Source organism: Lycium barbarum, chromosome 9 (assembly GCF_019175385.1).
Source record: "Lycium barbarum isolate Lr01 chromosome 9, ASM1917538v2, whole genome shotgun sequence".
NCBI lineage: Eukaryota > Viridiplantae > Streptophyta > Magnoliopsida > Solanales > Solanaceae > Lycium > Lycium barbarum.
In genome coordinates, this window is record NC_083345.1 from 45,547,723 (window position 1) to 45,567,992 (window position 20,270).

General features: G+C 40.1%; 1 protein-coding gene across 1 annotated transcript; it reads left to right on the forward strand.

Annotated features, from left to right (window-relative positions):
• The first annotated feature begins 18,625 nt into the window (after positions 1-18,625).
• On the forward strand, positions 18,626-19,865 carry LOC132611910 (uncharacterized). Its single transcript, XM_060326267.1, has 2 exons — positions 18,626-19,436; positions 19,540-19,865. Exons 1-2 carry the CDS (start codon positions 18,626-18,628, stop codon positions 19,863-19,865), a joined length of 1,137 nt encoding a protein of 378 aa, XP_060182250.1.
• The last annotated feature ends 405 nt before the right edge of the window (positions 19,866-20,270 follow it).

Below are 20,270 nucleotides of genomic sequence, written 5' to 3' on the forward strand. Positions count from 1 at the left end.
ACATCACTATTACAGTTTTGTGGCCAAAACTTGGTCAAAAACTATTTTCTCTAATTTTAGACAGAATTTTCAGTTTTTTAGCACTAGTTACATTAGCATTTGGTAATATCAATTTAAGACATCTTATAAGTCTTAAGTTGGTCATTAGCTTAATTATGCATTTTTTATTGGCCTATGCTTACATATGGCTACATTTGTAAGGACCTTTGATTTGCTTTGAAAGTTTTATAACATAGCCCTAGGCACCAAATGCCTAGTGGAATTTGCTTGAAAAAAAAACCCTAAAAAAAATAATAAAAAAAAAAAAAATCCAAACCCCAACCGAGAGCTTCTCTCTCTAGGCGATTGGAGAACTAGTGAGAGAAAGCTCTTCTTCACCATTAATGGCGTCTAACACCACTGGACAGCCTCCCCTTGAGGTTGTCCAGCCTCCACAACCAGCTACAATACCTAAAAAACCCCTAGACTATTCCCATATTTTACAACCTTCAACTTTGAACACCAAAAATAAGGCAACTACGTCCAAATATGAAATTCCCATCAAGAAAGTGAATTACGCGCATGGTGAGCCAATGGTTGAATATACCATGGAGGAGATCAAGCATATGATTTTTGAAGAGGATCTGGAGTTTGCAGTCATTGGAAAATTCAGTTAGGGATGGCCAGACCTGAATTATCTACGTAATGCTATTCCAATTCAATGTGAATTAAAAGCTAAGTGTACGATAGGCTTGTTATGTAATCGTCATGTTTTCGCCATTCTTTTAGCTGTTAGGACCCTGATTACTGCTGAGGCTGAATCAATAAAAACCATGATGGCTCTCAGAGAGAGTATTACCGATTACACGATTTCGAGAATAGGGATCTGCAAATCAGGGAGAGAAAAAAACAAGCATGATTTTTCCAATCCGTCACGTCGTCCCATCCTCCTAACGATATATTGCAAGGAGTCTTTGTTTGAATTGAAGGACTGGTCTTAAAGATCATCAAGGAGATCTCAATTCTCTAAAGAGAACTTGTGATTTTTCCCCCTTTTCTAGTTGGGAGAAGGTCTTATGGCAATCTCAGGCACACTCCAAAACAGTTATTTGGCCTGATCGAGAAACCTATGAATATTCATTGTCACACCCCGACTTTACTAGGGTGTGATGGGCACCCGATCCCATATTCGGAGCCGAGCGAACCCGCTGACTCTTATTACATGCATAATATCTTTGGACTCTTAAATCGAATAAGAATGAAATACATAGTAAGCTTTCAGAATCTTTCTTTTCCCTCGTACTCAAATCAAATGGAATCTGTAATCACATGGACTTTATAACATAACATAAGATGACACATCGGCTGGTGGAGCCGTTTACAATACCGACACTCTATACCCACGACTCTGTCTGCAAAGTCTCTAACTTCGATCAAGACATCATAGCATAGTAATCTGACCCGGCAACACCCCAGAGCAAATGCAGCTTGCCAACTCCGCTGGAACATCTTCTATAATAGTTTCTACTCATCTGGGTGTACCTGCGCGGCATGAAACGCAGCCCCCGAGAAAAGGGGGTCAGTACGAGCAATGTACTGAGTATGTGAGGCATGAATAGTAACATAGTAAGGGATATAAATATGAATAATAACAGAATGGAAATATAGAGCATATCATGAGGTAGAAGAGTAACCTGTACATATGAGTGCCTCTTAGGGCGGATGCCATGCATGCTTATCTATCCTTTGAAAACATTTCTTTTTCATATACATGGAAAATAGAACATGTCATAGCGCCGAACGACGTCGGCTCCCCCACATATGTCCCGCGTCCGGAATGATAAATCACGCCAACTGACCAGGTGGCGATGCGTCTATAGCGCAACATATGTCCCTTTTCCCCATCTTCCCCATATACATATACATATACATATATCATATAAGCAGCATGCAGGAGAGCCCAAAGAAAGTCATGTATCTATCGGAGTGACGTAAGGTCGGTAACCTCCGATTATATTATGGAATAATCATCATGACTTTGTCTCACCTTGAAGGAACAATTATTATAACATGAGACTATCAACGAAGGATAACATTAAGAGAACGTAGAATAAGATCGCAATCTCGTAAGGCGCCAAATCATATACATATGCACATAGAACAAATTTTTAAGACTCGATGGGTACGTACATAGATCGACACCTGGAGGCTCAGAAACAAGTTTCGGGTCAATCCGACTTAGTATAAGAAAGTTATGAGCGTTTGAAGTACAGAACCTTCTATGAACGTTTCGGAAGCTATTTTTGGAAAATCAAAGCAATAATCATACCAAGTACCTTTAAACATGAAATCATAGAAACATTCTCATCCTTGACATCATCAACGTCATTGTAAAACATATCCATCGTTATTGTCATGAGATCTTATAAAATCATAAACCTCTGTTTCAGTAGAATACAAACACTTTGAAAAAAAACATTTACGAGTTATCGGGAAGAGAGTCATGCCTTGGAATCATAAACATCTAACTTTTGAAAAACAAGTAAGATATGGAAACAATTTTGAAATCATAACATCGGGATCATGCCTTTGAAACAAAGGGACAAGCCTTAACATACCTGTTCCACGTCCTATTAGCTACGCTTAATTGTCCAAGGTCGTTATCGCTAGTCTACATTCAAGAAGATTGACGCAATCATTAGATTCATCACCATATACTTGTCTTAATCCTTCAAATGAATTCATTTATAATCTGCCGAAATTTCGGCAGCATCTCCCCTGTAATTACACCATCCCCGAGAATCTAACTCGGCCCAAATCATCAATCAACAATCCGAGAATTCAACTCGGCCAAACTATCGACAACAATACCATCAATCATACCAACAACATCAACAATCAATTCAAGACGCATTCTAACATTAACAACCTTTGTCATACAATTTAACGACATTTCATTTATATTCAATTCAATTCACATAACATTCAAAACGACTCAATCAACATACTACTTCACCCGAAACCTTCCAATTCCGACAAGGACAATAACAACCTATTTCCTTCTTTCAAATTCAATCACAACAACCCAACTTACAATCTTCCAAACAAATGTCTCACTTCCAAATTCATGAATTCCACCAACATTTTACATTAACAGTCATTCATACAAATATAAGAATTCATGCTAGTGTCACATTAACTTCCACCACGACACCACAACGATTACAACTTCATTTCAAGCCATTAAATCCTCATTTTACATCATGGAATCCACAACACAACAATCAAACTACTAAATAAAATCAATTCATTTGTTCTACACAATGCAACTATATTCGGCCAACACCCCAACATACCAAATTCATGATTTTTATCCATTTCTACACATTACAACATACACAACCATCCATAACATGTGTAAAAGAGGATTGAACACATACCTTTCTCACTCAACTTCTTGGCTTGGCTAAGGTTTCCAACTTGCATAACAAATGCTTTGCTTGCTCCAACAATCACTCCATGTTAATTAGGGCCTTCAAATTTGTTGGAATACTAGAAGAAAATAATTTTTCTTGATCAATTTTCATGGCATCATTTGCCCTAGCCATGGCCGAATATGGCCCTTCTTTTTCTTCAAGTTTTCTTGAATTTTCATGACAATTATGTCTAGCTTGGTAAGCTCTCTTATATATATATATATATATATATATATATATATATATATATATATATATATATATATATATATAGCTCCTTCCAATAACATGTAGACACATGCCCTCTTCTTGATGTTTCTTAAGAATAAAAAAAGGATGACTAATTGTTTTATTAGTCTTGCTTGGTAAGCTCTCTCTTATATATATATATATATATATATATATATATATATATATATATATATATATATATATATATATATATATATATATATATATATATATATATATATATATATATATATATATATATATAGCTCCTTCCAATAACATGTAGACACATGCCCTCTTCTTGAAGTTTCTTAAGAATAAAAAAAGGATGATTAATTGTTTTATTAGTCTTCACTTTTCAAAGTGGCCTTCTTCAAGAATTTTCTTGAACATTTTGTGAAATTCCCATTTTGCTCCTAGCCTTCCACAATATTACCATAAGCCACTTTACGAATTTTCCCTTTTTGCCCTTAATCTCTCTCAATATTTCCATACTAATAATGTTCATAAATAATATTCATAACCAACTTGTACATTAAAATAATTTTGGAAGATGGTCATTCCCTTAACTTACCACGACTACCTTGAAATATCCGAACGTACAAAATACGGGATATAACATTCATGAAGAAATGAATGCCTCTTTCAAGGTGTACTTTGTTGGAAGACTACGTAACACTAATGTCTAAGCCTGCATTCTGGATTAAGGATAAGAAATGGTATTATTCCATGCGAACGTTAAAGTGGGATCCTTGGTTTACACCCGAGGAGGAGACTAGTATTGCCATTGCATGGATCTCATTCCCTAACCTAGCTCCTAATTACTATGGTGAGTCTCAATTATTCTCTATGGCATCAGTAGTGGGAAGGCCTCTAACTCTAAACTTGGCCACAAAAAACAAGGCTTGATCTAGTTGTGCTCGAGTGAAAGTGGAAGTCGATTTGTTGAAAGAACATCCTAAAAGAGTTGCTATACAAGCTGTGGCTAGTACTGGGGAAACTAGGCTTAAGTGGGTAAACATACAATACGATTTTCTGCCTAAATACTATAAAACATGTTTCCTACAAGGTCATAATGAAGAGGGTTGTTGGAAACTTAATCCTAATTTATTGCCTAACGATGATGCTGATGAGGAAGAAGCTGAGGTAGATAGTGTTTTAGGAGAATCAGAAGAGGTGCATGTTGATAATGGTAAACAGGTGGCAGTTGTCACTGAGCAAGATGAATTGGTTAGCAAGAACAACCAAGTTACAGTGGCTCAGAAGAACCAATCAGCTGCTCAAGGAAATAAAAATGGTCAATGGCAAACCCAAACAAGAAAACTCAATAAGGGTAGAAGGGATGTCATCAAAATTTTACAAAGTGGTAAGGTTATAGGCAACACACATGATTTATACAAGGGACAAGTTGGCAATGGTAAGCAACACATGAATAACACTGGTGCACAAAGGGTTTTTAAATCCAAGACTCAAGAAACCAAAACTGTTCATAATACTGGTAGTTCTCAGCAACCTACCAATCAGTTTGCAGCTTTGGGTGATGATAATAATGTGCATGCAGATAATGATATACATGAAGATGTGATGGAAGTTGAGCATGACAATGGTGCACAACTGCAGAATGCCATAGTTCCCACTGCAGTTACTGATTTTCAGTTGGCTAAGGTGCATGAGACTATGGATGAGGTGCCAGTAGTGATCAAGGACAAGGATAAACAATCACAAAAACAAGTTGTGGATCCAAATATTGATAAGCAGATATCAACAATAAAAAAAGGACAACTTATGAGTGCAGCTGATGCTAGGAATGCTCTAGCATATGCATTGCCTATTGGTTATCCATTGAATCAGGTTGGTAAGTTACAGGCAACAACAGTGCTGAATCATGTGGCAATGGATCAACCACATGATTCAGAATTGCAAACAGATCAACTTGCATTGGTGGAGAGACCTTTGAATGTAAATGCAGCAGTTTTTACACATAATAAGGAGAAGTTCTCTCCTAACAAGCAAAGGGTGGTTTCCCCTTTTAAGTTAGTGGAAGATCTGGTAACTTTGAATCAAGTTTGTCATGATGTCCCATCTACCTCTTTTGCTACTGATGATGGAGGTACAAAATTGTGGAGTGAACAGATAGAGGAGGACGTGGAGGATGGAGAAATTCTTACTGACAAACAAAATGACCAGATGAGGGACTTATCTAGCCCTTCTCAAAATTCTTTGAAGGTAATATTTGGTAAGGAGGATGCAAAAGTTAAAGGAAATTTGCAGGAAAAGGAACAGAAGTCCTTAAATCTGCAGAATCATGTGACTAGTGCTACTGATGCTAAGTGTAGCCAAGAAGTGGACAAGGGTGAGGAATTTTTCTCAATCAGGGAGGAATATACCCAGCAGGCACCAGTGAACACAGAAGTAGACAAGCCTGAGGACAAGGCTTCCAATGCTAAGAAGAAACAAAATATTTCCAAAGGCAACTCAGCAGTGACCTTACAGGTTACAAAGGCCATTTCAAAGGAGAATAATCAAGTGACAGGTGCAGATGATAAGGGAGTTATGTAGGTTGCAGTGCTGAGGGTGATGTGCTGAGGGTGGATATGGATGAAGAATCAACTACCCAAAATTTTCAAAATGCAGCAAGAGATGGTGATCTATCACCTAGGCAAATTGTGAAAGGTGCTGGTAGAGGCAGAAGGAAAGCAGCAAGTCAAAACACACCTCAAGTTATTGGGCTGACAACAAGGAGAGCCAATTCTAAATCCCATAATTAGTTATGAATGCACTAATTTGGAATATTAGATCAGTTAATACAAAAAAAAGCTTTTAAGAGGCTTTTGTCAATGCATAATAAACACAAGTTTTTCCTTATAGGCCTTATGGAGCCACTTCAACAATCTTACAACTTGGAAAGCTACAGAAGGAGATTAGGTGTCACGACCCAACTAGGGGCCGCGACGGGTACCCGGAGCTAGATACCGAGCACCGCTCACTCTACTACTCATTTTACTCATTTAATGATCTTTTGCCAGTTTTACGCATGAAAGTATAGGAAACATAATTTGTATCAAAACATAAGTACTTTATATACATATGTCTCTCGGCCATCAAAATAATATATACATAATAATAGCATCTTTTGAGACCACCTGAACCACACTACGTATCTACGAGCCTCTACTGTCATAATGAATACACAGACGGAACAAGACTCCGTCGTGCCCAAAATATATATACATATATACCAAAGAGAAATCATAAGCACCTCCGAACAATGGAGTGCTCTCAACAGCTGACAGCTCCTAAGTATCTGGATCAAGCTCGCCTCCCTGTCTACCTGTGGGCATGAACACAGCGTCCAAAGAAGGGACGTCAGTACGAATATTGTACTGAGTATGAGAGGCATGAACAATGAAGAAAGGCATCAATAATATAATGAGAGCATCAATATAAAGCATATGGATCTGACCGATAATCATAAATGGAATAATGCATGATGTCTTACTCATACTTATCATCGTAACATGTATGCATCATATGAAAGCTGCCCGCCCATGTCGAAACGGTGTGATAATCAACAATATAAGCTCGCGTCCAGGCCTCCCGCGTCCGGGGTACAATCTCATGCCGCCCACTAGTGGTGTCTGCCCACGCCCGAAGGTCGTGGTGTATCCGTATCGCCGCCCGCCGAAACGGTGTCTGCCCGGCCAACTAGGCCCGGTATGCAATGCTCATGCCATGCTTATCATAAAATAATCATAATAATGTACTCATTGTAAAATACTTATCTTATCATATCACATGCGTAAGGTTTAAGAACAACTTTACTCTATCGGGGTGACGTAAGGTCGTGACCCCCCGATTACTTTATGGAGAAATTACGGACATTATGCCTCACCTTGAAAGGACTAGTAGATAAGGTGAGTATAGGCAAGGACTAACATCATCATCATCCTAGCATCATCATATCGTATAACTTATCTCATATAGGCATTTAACTTTTTGGAATGTAGGAGCTCATGGAAAGATGGTAATTCGAACTATAAGATTCATGCCATTGGAAAGAAAGGACTAGCCTCACATACCCTGCCGTTTAGCTAAGTTGTTGTCCACTTATTCTCCTTCGATACCACGTCGTCACCTTCATGAGAGAATTCGTATTACATTAGTTAATTAACTACAAGAACGGATCGCTAGTTCTAAGAAAATTTGGGCAGTACTTCCTTCGTTTATACTACTTTTCCCACGTTCTATATCGACCCCCAACATTCACAATGCTATTCGCAATATCGCAATCAAAATCATCATTTATGCACCATTAGCAAAATCCACCATTTTCCTCCAATTTTCCCATATTTCTCCCTATAGCTCACCTTAGTGCTTTCGTGCATTTACTACTTGTTTCACGTTATAAACATCATTTATATCGTATTTGTACTCACAACACTTCAACATTCATGATTCAATTCCACTATCATTCATTTAAGTCACTATTCACTCAATAATGACCCATTCCTATGTTCTTCTACATTTGAAGTATCTAAGCCTTCCAATACCTTGAATCACGTGGTATAGTCATGAAACATACCTTAAATGACGATTGAACAGGAATTGAATTGAAATACTTCACTTAGCCAAAACCCTAGTTCCACCCTTTTAAGGATTTCTTGACTTAGATGATCCTTTGATGTGTTCTTACACTTGTTTTCATGAATTTAGTGGTGTTGATCTTGATGTTCCCTTTGATTCTCTTGAATTCTTATGGAGGAAATATTTGGAGAGTTCTACAGCATTCTTGAGTTGTATGGAAGAAAAATGAAATGAAATGAAGCCTAAGTTCCTTTTAATAATCACAAAACTGATCTTTAATGAAAAATTGTCGGGATGAACAGTGGTCGTAAACCACAGTTTAAGGACCGTATTGTGGTTTACGGTCCGTCCTTCATGATCGTTTTTAATCATCCCAGAAACAGAAAGTTTGGCTGAGGGACATTGCAATTTACGACCGAGGTTTACGGTCCGTAAACCAGTTTACGGGCCGTCCTCCAAGTCGTGTTTAGCCATTTCATCACTTGGCAGAAACTTTGAGATTTTAGAAGGCTGGAGGACGATTGCACTATACGGTCCGTAAATCATTTTACGGGCCGTATAGTGCCCTTTACGACCACTGAGCTGAAAATTTTCCGCAACCTTCTTATTTCCAAAAAATCATAATTAGCCATTCCCGACTTAGTAAACATCATACACTCAAGCCCTTCATTGTTCTACTCATCACACAAGTACGGCAAAATTTCTGAGGTGTAACATTCTTCCCCCCTTTTGTAACATTCGTCCTCGAATGTTCGACACTCGGGAATTCTAGGAAAATTTTGCCAGAGTCTCCTTTGTAATTTGACTCTACCAACCTGTCACAGAAACCCATAATATCATGGCCTTACAGGGCTATATCACACTATCAACACATCCATGGCCACATACGACTAAAAGCATAATATTAAAGTGTACATACCTTACATCTTCGACGTTTCATCTTGAATCCCTTCCGGGGGTTGGAATAAATGCGGGTATTTGGCTTTCATCTTTTCTTCCGCTTCCCAAGTCATTTCTTCCCGGTTGTTGTTTCGCCATCGAACCTTGACCGAAGCGACTTCTTTATTTCGGAGTCGTCGCACCTGTCTATCTAAAATGGCAATAGGTGCTTCTTCATATGTCAGCTTCTCTGTCACCTGCACATCGTCAACCGGGACTATTCTTGTAGGATCCCCGATACACTTGCGGAGCATCGAAACATGGAACACCGGATGGACTGATTCAAGCTCCGAAGGTAGGTTCAATTCATATGCTACCTGTCCTACCTTACGGACAATTTTATAAGGTTCGATGTATCTTGGACTCAACTTCCCTTTTTCGCCAAATCTCATCACCCCTTTCATTGGCGATACCTTCAGAAATACCCAGTCATTTACCTGGAATTCTAAATCCCGTCAGCGGTTGTCTGCATAAGACTTTTGGCGACTTTGAGCTGTTAACAGTCGGTCTCGAATCACTTTAACCTTTTCAACTGCTTGTTGGATCAAGTCGGGGCCTATCAATTGTACTTCTCCGGTTTCAAACCATCCAATTGGAGATCTGCATTTTCTTCCATATAAGGATTCATACGGGGCCATTTGAATACCGGAATGGTAGCTATTGTTATAAGCAAATTCGATAAGGGGTAAATGCTCATCCCAACTACCCCCAAAATCCAACACACACGCTCGGGGCATATCCTCCAAGGTCTGAATGGTGCGCTCGGCTTGTCCGTCAGTTTGTGGACGAAATGCTGTGCTGAATTTGACTTGAGTACCTAACCCTTCTTGAAAAGATTTCCAAAACTTGGCTGTAAACTGTACCCCTCTGTCTGTAATAATGGTCAAAGGAATTCCATCAAGTCGCACAATTTCTTTTAGATACAACCTGGCATATTCTTCTGCCGAATACGAGGTTCTAACTGGGAGGAAATGAGCTGCTTTCGTGAGCCTGTCCATGATCATCCATATAGAATCGTATCTGCCTCGGGAGCGGGGTAATCCCACAATAAAATCCATATTAATCTCCTCCCATTTCCAGGTAGGAATTTCCATTGCTTGCAATAAGCCCCCTGGCTTCTGATGTTCTGTTTTCACCTGTTGGCAGTTCGGACATTGCGCTACGAAATCTGCTATGTCGCGTTTCATGCCATCCCGCCAATATAGCAATTTAAGGTCATGATACATTTTGGTCGTACCTGGATGGATGGAATACCGAGAATGGTGCGCTTCCTCTAAAATTCGCTGGTGTAATTTTGCCACATCCGGTACACACAGTCTGTCTCGGTATCTAAGAACCCAATCTATGGAAACTGCAAATGGAGACTTCTCTTTCCCACGGGATACATCCCTGTGATGACACATCTGTGGATCTTCGTACTGGCATTCTTTTATCTCCGCATTCAAGGGCGAGACTGCAGGATCATTAACACTAATTCCTGCCTTACCCGAATCAATTACACGTACCCCAAGATTTGCTAGTTGATAGAGCTCACGAACCATTTCGTTATTTTCTGAAGGGACTTCACTTAAACTGCCCATTGATCGACGACTAAGCGCGTCTGCTACCACATTCGCTTTCCCGGGGTGGTATAAAATATTCACGTCATAATCCTTCAACAATTCCAACCACCGCCTCTGTCGTAGGTTCAACTCCTTCTGCTTAAAAATATGTTGAAGACTCTTGTGATCTGTAGAGATATCGACGTGCACACCGTACAGATAATGCCTCCATATCTTTAAGGCATGAATAACCGCAGCCAATTCGAGATCATGAGTCAGATAATTCTGTTCATGTTTTCGCAACTGTCTCGAAGAATATGCAATAACCTTGCCATGCTGCATCATCACACATCCTAGTCCCACACCGGAAGCATGTTCTGACTCTGTGCGAGAATATACCAGAATATCGTCAATAAATACTATCACGAAGAGATCCAAAAATGGCCTGAACACATTATTAATTAAATTCATGAACACCGCCGGGGCATTTGTCAATCCAAACGACATCACTCGGAACTCGTAGTGACCATATCTTGTCCTGAAGGCAGTCTTAGGAATATCTGCTTCTCTAATTCTCACCTGATGATAACCCGATCTCAGATCTATCTTGGAAAACCACTTAGCGCCCTGTAACTGATCAAACAAATCATCGATTCTGGGAAGAGGATATTTATTCTTTATTGTCACCTTATTCAGCTGCCTGTAGTCGATACACATTCATAGAGATCCGTCCTTCTTCTTTACGAACAAGACTGGCGCTCCCCACGGCGATGAACTGGGTCTTATAAACCCCTTCTCAAGTAAATCTTTTAGCTCTTTCAGTTCTGCCGGAGCCATTCGATAAGGGGGAATAGAAATAGGCTCGGTGTATGGTAATACATCGATAGCAAAGTCGATTTCCCTTTCTGGAGGAAGACCTGGAAGTTCATCCGGGAATACATCTGGAAGTTCATTTACTACCGGGACAGATTGAAAACTGGTGGCCTTGCCTCCGTATCATGAACCCGAACTAGATGGTAAATATAGCCCTTGGCTATCATCTTTCTCGCCTTGAGGTAGGAAATAAACCTACCCTTAAGGGATGCTGTATTACCCTTCCATTCAAGTACGGGCTCTCCCGGAAACTGGAATCGAACCATTTTCGTTCGGCAATCAACATTTGCGTAACACGACGCTAACCAATCCATACCCATTATTACGTCGAAGTCTATCATTTCCAGTTCAATCAAATCGGCCCTTGTTTGTCGGTCACATATAACGACTACACAATTCTTATATACTTGCCTCGCTATTACAGGATCACCAACCGGGGTGAACACCTCGAAAGGTTTAATCGGCTCGGATTCCACCCCGATACAATTAGCAACATACTGGGTAACATAAGAGAAAGTAGAACCCGGATCAATCAAAGCATATACCTCACGGGAAAATATAGTCAAGGCACCTGTGACAACATCGGGGGACGATTCAAGATCTTGTCGCCCTGCCAAAGCATATACGCAGGGCTGAACAGCTCCTGAAGTAGATACTCCCCCTCTGCCTCTGCCTCTACCAGCTGTAGTCTGAGAAGTCTGTGCTGTCGGACGCACTGAAGAAGAACCCGTTTCTGAACCTGTGGGCTGAGTCCCTGCTCTATCTCTCACCGAAGGGCAATCCCTCATCATGTGACCAACTTGCCCGCAGGCATAATAAGCATCGGTACCCTGACGACACTGTCTGGAATGTAATTTACCGCACTGGCTACACCGCGGTACTGGGGGTCTCCTCTGGCTACAATCTCCCTTGAATTGAAAATCGGAGGCCCTCGAACTCTGGCCTTGTCCCGACTGAAAAGAACGATCGGACCTTCTGTCTGAGAACCTCGGAGGCGCACTGGTCGCTGACTGACCTGAGTGCCTAGAGTGCGTCTGCCTCGGTCCCCCTCTATACTCGCTACTCGCTCCCATCGATCTAGCCCTCTTACCTTGTTTCCTATCACCGTCACGCTCACTCCTTTGCTGTTGTTGTCGTTCCTCATGATTTTGAGCGTGAGCCTGTATTCGGGAAATATCCATCCCATCTTGTAAAGAGGCCGTCAAACAATCTCTAAACAAGTGGGGTCCTAAACCACTCACAAATCTGTAGACTCTATCTCCCATGTCGGCCACCATAGTTGGAGCGTATCTGGCCAACGAATTGAACTGCATACTATACTCTCGAGCACTCATGCTTTCTTGCTTTAAATTCAAGAACCTGTCCGCTCTAGCTCGGCGGACCTCAGGCGGCAAGTAATGACGAATAAAGGCATCCACAAATTCTTGCCAAACGGGAGGTGGTGCATTCTCTCCTCTTGATATCATCCAATTTTTGTACCATAGCACCGCCACATCGCAGAGTCTATAAGAGACCAACTCTACCGATTCGGTCTCAGAAGCATGCATAAGTTTCAGCGTCCTCAACATCTCATCAACAAAGCCTTGGGGCACCTCATCCGGCTTCGACCCGAAAAATTCCGGAGGATTTAAAGTCAAGAAATCACGGGCTCTCGTACTGGAGGAACGGTCACTCGGGCCCGCATTCGGCCGCTGTGCCTGGGCGGCAACCAATTGTGTCAGTAGGTGTATGGCCTCGATCACTTGTTGACCCGAAGCAACTGGCGGAGGAATTGGGACTGAGGATCCTCCCTGCTCTCTTACATTAGGCGAGGCCTCATTCAGTGATTCACTTTCGTCTACATTCGCCAGAGACTCCCTTTCTGCCCGCTTCTTCGTCGTAGCCTTTTCTTTCTAGGCAGCTGTAGCTTTTCCTTTCGGCGGCATTCTGAAATCACAACACACTTTTAAGGAAGGATAAAATCCTATGCATGGCTCTATCGCACGAACTGCTCTGATACCACTTCTGTCACGACCCAACTAGGGGCCGCGACGGGTACCCGGAGCTAGATACCGAGCACCACTCACTCTACTACTCATTTTACTCATTTAATGATCTTTTGCCAGTTTTACGCATGAAAGTATAGGAAACATAATTTGTATCAAAACATAAGTACTTTATATACATATGTCTCTCGGCCATCAAAATAATATATACATAATAATAGCATCTTTTGAGACCACCTGACCCACACTACGTATCTACAAGCCTCTACTGTCATAATGAATAAATAGACGGAACAAGACTCCATCGTGCCCAAAATATATATACATATATACCAAAGAGAAATCATAAGCACCTCCGAACAATGGAGTGCTCTCAACAGCTGACAGCTCCTAAGTATCTGGATCAAGCTCGCCTCCCTGTCTACCTGTGGGCATGAACACAGCGTCCAAAGAAGGGACGTCAGTACGAATATTGTACTGAGTATGAGAGGCATGAACAATGAAGAAAGGCATCAATAATATAATGAGAGCATCAATATAAAGCATATGGATCTGACCGATAATCATAAATGGAATAATGCATGATGTCTTACTCATACTTATCATCGTAACATGTATGCATCATATGCAAGCTGCCCGCCCATGTCGAAACGGTGTGATAATCAACAATATAAGCTCGCGTCCATGCCTCCCGCGACCGGGGTACCATCTCATGCCGCCCACTAGTGGTGTCTGCCCACGCCCGAAGGTCGTGGTGTATCCGTATCGCTGCCCGCCGAAATGGTGTCTGCCCGGCCAACTAGGCCCGATATGCAATGCTCATGCCATGCTTATCAAAAAACAATCATAATAATGTACTCATTGTAAAATACTTATCTTATCATAGCACATGCGTAAGGTTTGAGAACAACTTTACTCTATCGGGGTGACGTAAGGTCGTGACCCCCCGATTACTTTATGGAGCAATTACGGACATTCTGCCTCACCTTGAAAGGACTAGTACATAAGGTGAGTGTAGGCAAGGACTAACATCATCATCATCCTAGCATCATCATATCGTATAACTTATCTCATATAGGAATTTAACTTTTTGGAATGTAGGAGCTCATGGAAAGATGGTAATTCGAACTATAAGATTCATGCCATTGGAAAGAAAGGACTAGCCTCACATACCTTGTCGTTTAGCTAAGTTGTTGTCCACTTATTCTCCTTCGATACCACGTCGTCACCTTCATGAGAGAATTCGTGTTACATTAGTTAATTAACTACAAGAACGGATCACTAGTTCTAGGAAAATTTGGGCAGTACTTCCTTCGTTTATACTACTTTTCCCACGTTCTATATCTACCCCCAACATTCACAATGCTATTCGCAATATTGCAATCAAAATCATTATTTATGCACCATTAGCAAAATCCACCATTTTCCTCCAATTTTCCCATATTTCTCCCTATAGCTCACCTTAGTGCTTTCGTGCATTTACTACTTGTTTCACGTTATAAACATCATTTATATCGTATTTGTACTCACAACACTTCAACATTCATGATTCAATTCCACTATCATTCATTTATGTCACTATTCACTCAATAATGACCCATTCCTATGTTCTTCTACATTTTAAGTATCTAAGCCTTCCAATACCTTGAATCACGTGGTATAGTCATGAAACATACCTTAAATGATGATTGAACAGGCCTTGAGTTGAAATACTTCACTTAGCCAAAACCCTAGTTCCACCCTTTTAAGGATTTCTTGACTTAGATGATCCTTTGATGTGTTCTTACACTTGTTTTCATGAATTTAGTGGTGTTGACATTGATGTTCCCTTTGATTCTCTTGAATTCTTATGGAGGAAATATTTGGAGAGTTCTAGAGCATTCTTGAGTTGTATGGAAGAAAAATGAAATGAAATGAAGCCTAAGTTCCTTTTAATAATCACAAAACTGATCTTTAATGAAAAATTGTCGGGATGAACAGTGGTCGTAAACCACAGTTTACGGACCGTATTGTGGTTTACGGTCCGTCCTCCATGATCGTTTTTAATCATCCCAGAAACAAAAAGCTTGGCTAAGGGACATGGCAGTTTACGACCGAGGTTTACGGTCCGTAAACCAGTTTATGGGTCGTCCTCCAAGTCGTGTTTATCCATTTCATCACTTGGCAGAAACTTTGAGATTTTAGAAGGCTGGAGGACGATTGCACTATACGGTCCATAAATCAAATTACGGGCCGTATATTGCCCTTTACGACCACTGAGCTGAAAATTTTCCGCAACCTTCTTATTTCCAAAAATTCATAATTAGCCATTCCCGACTTAGTAAAACATCATACACTCAAGCCCTTCATTGTTCTACTCATCACACAAGTATGGCAAAATTTCCGAGGTGTAACATTAGGAATTGAAACTGCTTTGTGTAATGTCTCTGGGAAATTATGGGCTTTTGTCAATGAAGAGTATCAAGTCACAGTTCTGATTGATAGTGTGTAGCAGCTTACTCTAAAACTGCACAATATGAATACTGAAGAGGAGATGATTGTCACACTTGTTTATGCAAAATGTGACAGAATGTAAATAATAGAACTTTGGGATTCTTTGTATTATCTAGCTTCTGATATGACAGTTCCATGGCTTGTTGTTGGAGATTTTAATGTCATATGTGATGAAGAGGAGAAGTATGGTGGTCTGCCAGTGTCTTTGAATGAAGTGGAGGACTTTAGACACTGTATAAACACATGTAACCTCACAGATCTGGGTTACAAGGGCAGTGTTTTCACTTGGTGGAATGGGAGAGGTGCTGAAGATTGTGTGTTTAAAAGATTGGCTAGGTGCTTGGGTAATATTAAATTTCAGCAGTTATTTCCAGGCCTGCAGATAACTCATTTGATCAAGCAAGGATCAGATCACTCTCCACTATTCATAGAATGCAAGGATCGGGTTCCAAAAGTAAGAAAATCCTTCAAATTTCTCAACTTATGGGCCAAACATGAAACTTTCATGGATATAGTCAAAGCAAATTGGAAAACTGAGGTGAAAGGAAATGCCTTTATGATATTCAATTCCAAATTGAAAAATATGAGGAAGGCCTTATCACAATGGAGTAGAGCAACATTTGGAGATATTTTTCAAAAAATCTCCAATCTTGAAGAAGTGATCAAAGTTCATGAAGCAGTTTTTTAGGAAAATCCAACTGTGCATAATAGAGCCAAGTTGAGACAGGTGGAGGCTGAGCTGAATAGAGTATATGCTCTAGAGGAGGAATATTGGAAACAGAAGGCAGGTATGGAGTGGTTCCAAGATGGTGATAAGAATTCCAAGTTCTTTCACAATTATGTCAATGGTAGGAGGAAAATACTTCAGCTGAAGAGGATTCAAAATAATCAAGGGTAGTGGTTAGAAGATGAAAATGAAATTGCAGAGGAGGCTTTGAGATTCTTTCATGATCAATTCCATCAACATCCTGAAAATAGAGATCCTGCAAGATTTGATATCCTGCATCATGTACCTTCTCTGATCACAAGGGAACAAAATGAGGACTTAGTTGCATATCCTACCAAGGAGGAAGTCAGACTGGCTGTTTTTTGGTCTGAATAGCAATAGTGCAGGAGGACCTGATGGCTTCACAGGTCGTTTCTTTCAAATATGTTGGAATATAGTTGGAGATGACTTATTCTACATAGTATGGGATTTTCTCAGAGGTGTTGATTTACCTAGGTACATAACTCACACTCATCTTGTTCTTCTGCCTAAAAAAAAAAGATGTTCAAACTTTTGGTGACATGAGGCCAGTAAGTTTGAGCAATTTTGTGAATAAGGTAATCTCTAGAGTTATGCATGAAAGAATAGTACATCTTTTACCAGACCTGATATCCCAGAACCAGGCAGGCTTTGTGAGAGGTAGAAGTATAGTAGAAAACATTCTACTAACTCAAGAGATCATAACTGATATAAGGCTGAGAACTAACAAAGGCAAGAAGAATGGAAATGCTATTGTTCCAAATGTTGTCATGAAACTAGACATGACAAAGGCCTATAATAAGCTGTCATGGTTGTTTCTCACTAAAGTTATGAGGAAAATGGGATTTTGTGAAAGATTTATTGGTCTGATCCATGAGCTCATAGGTAACAATTGGTATTCAGTTCTTATAAATGGTCAGCCACATGGTTTCTTCCATTCTACTAGAGGTGTCAAGCAGGGTGATCCTTTGTCACCCACTTTATTCATTCTTGTTGTTGAATTCTTGTCTAGAGGTTTGAATGCACTTCATGATAATCTGTGGTTGACTGGTTTTGGATTACCTAAGTGGAGTCCAAAAATAAACCACCTAGCATATGCAGATGATACCATAATATTTGCCTCTTCTTGTGAGATCTCTTTGAATTTGATAATGGATGTCTTAACTCAATATGAGACTGCATCTGGCCAGCTGATAAACAAGGAAAAAATCTCAGTCTATTTGCATGATAAGGTGGATGAGGTAGTGGTTTTGAAAGTTGAGAGAGTTACTGGTATTAACAGACATGTTTTTCCTTTAATGTACTTAGGATGTCCTATCTACTATAGTAAAGCATGCTTGGATTTTTACTCTGATCTGATCACCAAAGTTAGAAACAAGCTTCAGGGGTGGAAAGGAAAACTGCTATCATTTGGTGGAAGAGCCATTTTGTTGGATCATGTATTACAGGCAATGCCAATCCATTTACTATCTACTGTGGATGCTCCTTCCTTTTGTGATTGATAAGCTAAACAAGATCTTTGCCCAATTCTTTTGGAGCAATTCTGTTGGTGAGACTAACAGACATTGGGCTAAATGGAATGAGGTCTATATTCCTAAGGAAGAGGGTGGACTTGGTATTAGAAAGCTTGAGGATATGTCTATGGCCTTGTTCTCAAAACTCTGGTGGAACTTTAGAACCGGGCCTTCTTTATGGAGCTCATTTATGAGCAACAAGTACCTAAAAAAGAACAATCCAATTCTGGTTCCTTAGAAAGATGGCTCTCATGTTTGGAGGAAAATGTTGAGAGCAAGGGATTCAATTGACCATCTCATCTGGTGGCAACTCAGAATGGGCTCTTCTTTATTTTGGTTTGATAATTGTTCTGGTTTGGGACCACTCTATTTTCTTACACCTCCTGATTTTTATTATGATGAGAACATCAATAATGTTACTGATGTGGTTACAGAAGGCAGGTGGAATGAAAATATTCTGAGAAACTGTTTATCTGAGGAACTTGCTGAACATATTCTGCATGAGGTACAACTTCCTAGTAGGCCTGATGAACTTGACAAGCCATGGTGGACACTTGAAGCTAGGGGTGAATTTTTTGTTAAATCAGCTTGGGATCATTTATGGAGCAGAGGTCAGCCTAGGGATGCATATAAGAAGATTTGGGTGAAAGGGCTGCCTTTCAAAATAGCTTTCTTGATGTGGAGGGTGTGGTACTTCAAAATACCTTTGGATGATGTGATTAGAAACTGGGGATACCACATGCCATCAAAGTGTTTTTGTTGTGCTGAACCTACAGAAGAATCAGTACCTCATATCTTCTTGAGGTGCCAAACTGCTCAAAGGGCCTGGTCTTATTTCTCTGCTACTGCTGGTATCAACATTGCAGGCTTGAACTTGCATCAAGTGATTACAAAATGGTGGACTGCTGATACACTATCTAGATTGAATCCTATTTTTTATGCTATTCCATCTATAATTATGTGGGAGTTGTGGAAGAAACGAAATGGGGACAAGCATGGAAACAAGGTTTCTACTAACAGGGTTATATATCAAGCATCAAGCAACATCCAACAGCTGGTGAAAGTAAGAAAACCTGGCATAAAATCTGTTCCTCATAGATGGTTGGAAATGTTGAAGATTTTGGAGAACTTTGTGCCAAAGCTTCAAATTACAAGTCATGTGGACTTTGCCTACTGAAGGAATTTGGAAGTGCAATACTGATGGGGCCACTAGAGGGAATCCTGGCAGGAGTGCTTATGATTTTTGTGTAAGAAATTCTGATGGAGACTTAGTTTATGCAAAGGCCAAAGAAATAGAAGAAACCACTAACACTGTCTCTGAAGCAAAGGCTTTGCTTGGTGCTGCAAGATTTTGTCTTGCAAAGCATGTGTATTCCTTTATTCTTGAAATTGATTCATTGCTGTTGAAAAAGATTCTGGATAGAGAATGGAAGCCTCCATGGAATATTATTCATGCAGTAGAGGAGATTTGGGATATACTGCAGATGTTCAAGTACTGCACATAATGAGGGAAGGAAACCAATTAGCAGATCATTTAGCTAATTATACATTGGATCATGGAGATGTGAATATAGCCTCTTTTGCAGAACTTGACTCAACAGGAAGGAAGATTCTCAATAGTGACAAACTGCAGTGTCCCTACCTGAGAATTAGAACTGTCAAAAGATATTACTGATGGATGGTGACTCTGAGGATTTGAAGGATTCATATCATCTTGCTCAAGTCCTTAGGGAAGAGAGTAAGGTGGCTTTTTTCTCTAACCTTGTTTGTTATTTTGTCGGTACTATCAGGGTGAAAAACAATGACACCAGATGTCTTCTCATTAAGGTCAACTAGTGTGGCAAAGAGGAGTTGTTTGGATCTGTTATGCAGAAACTTAGATGTACACCAAGAGACACATAATACAGGAT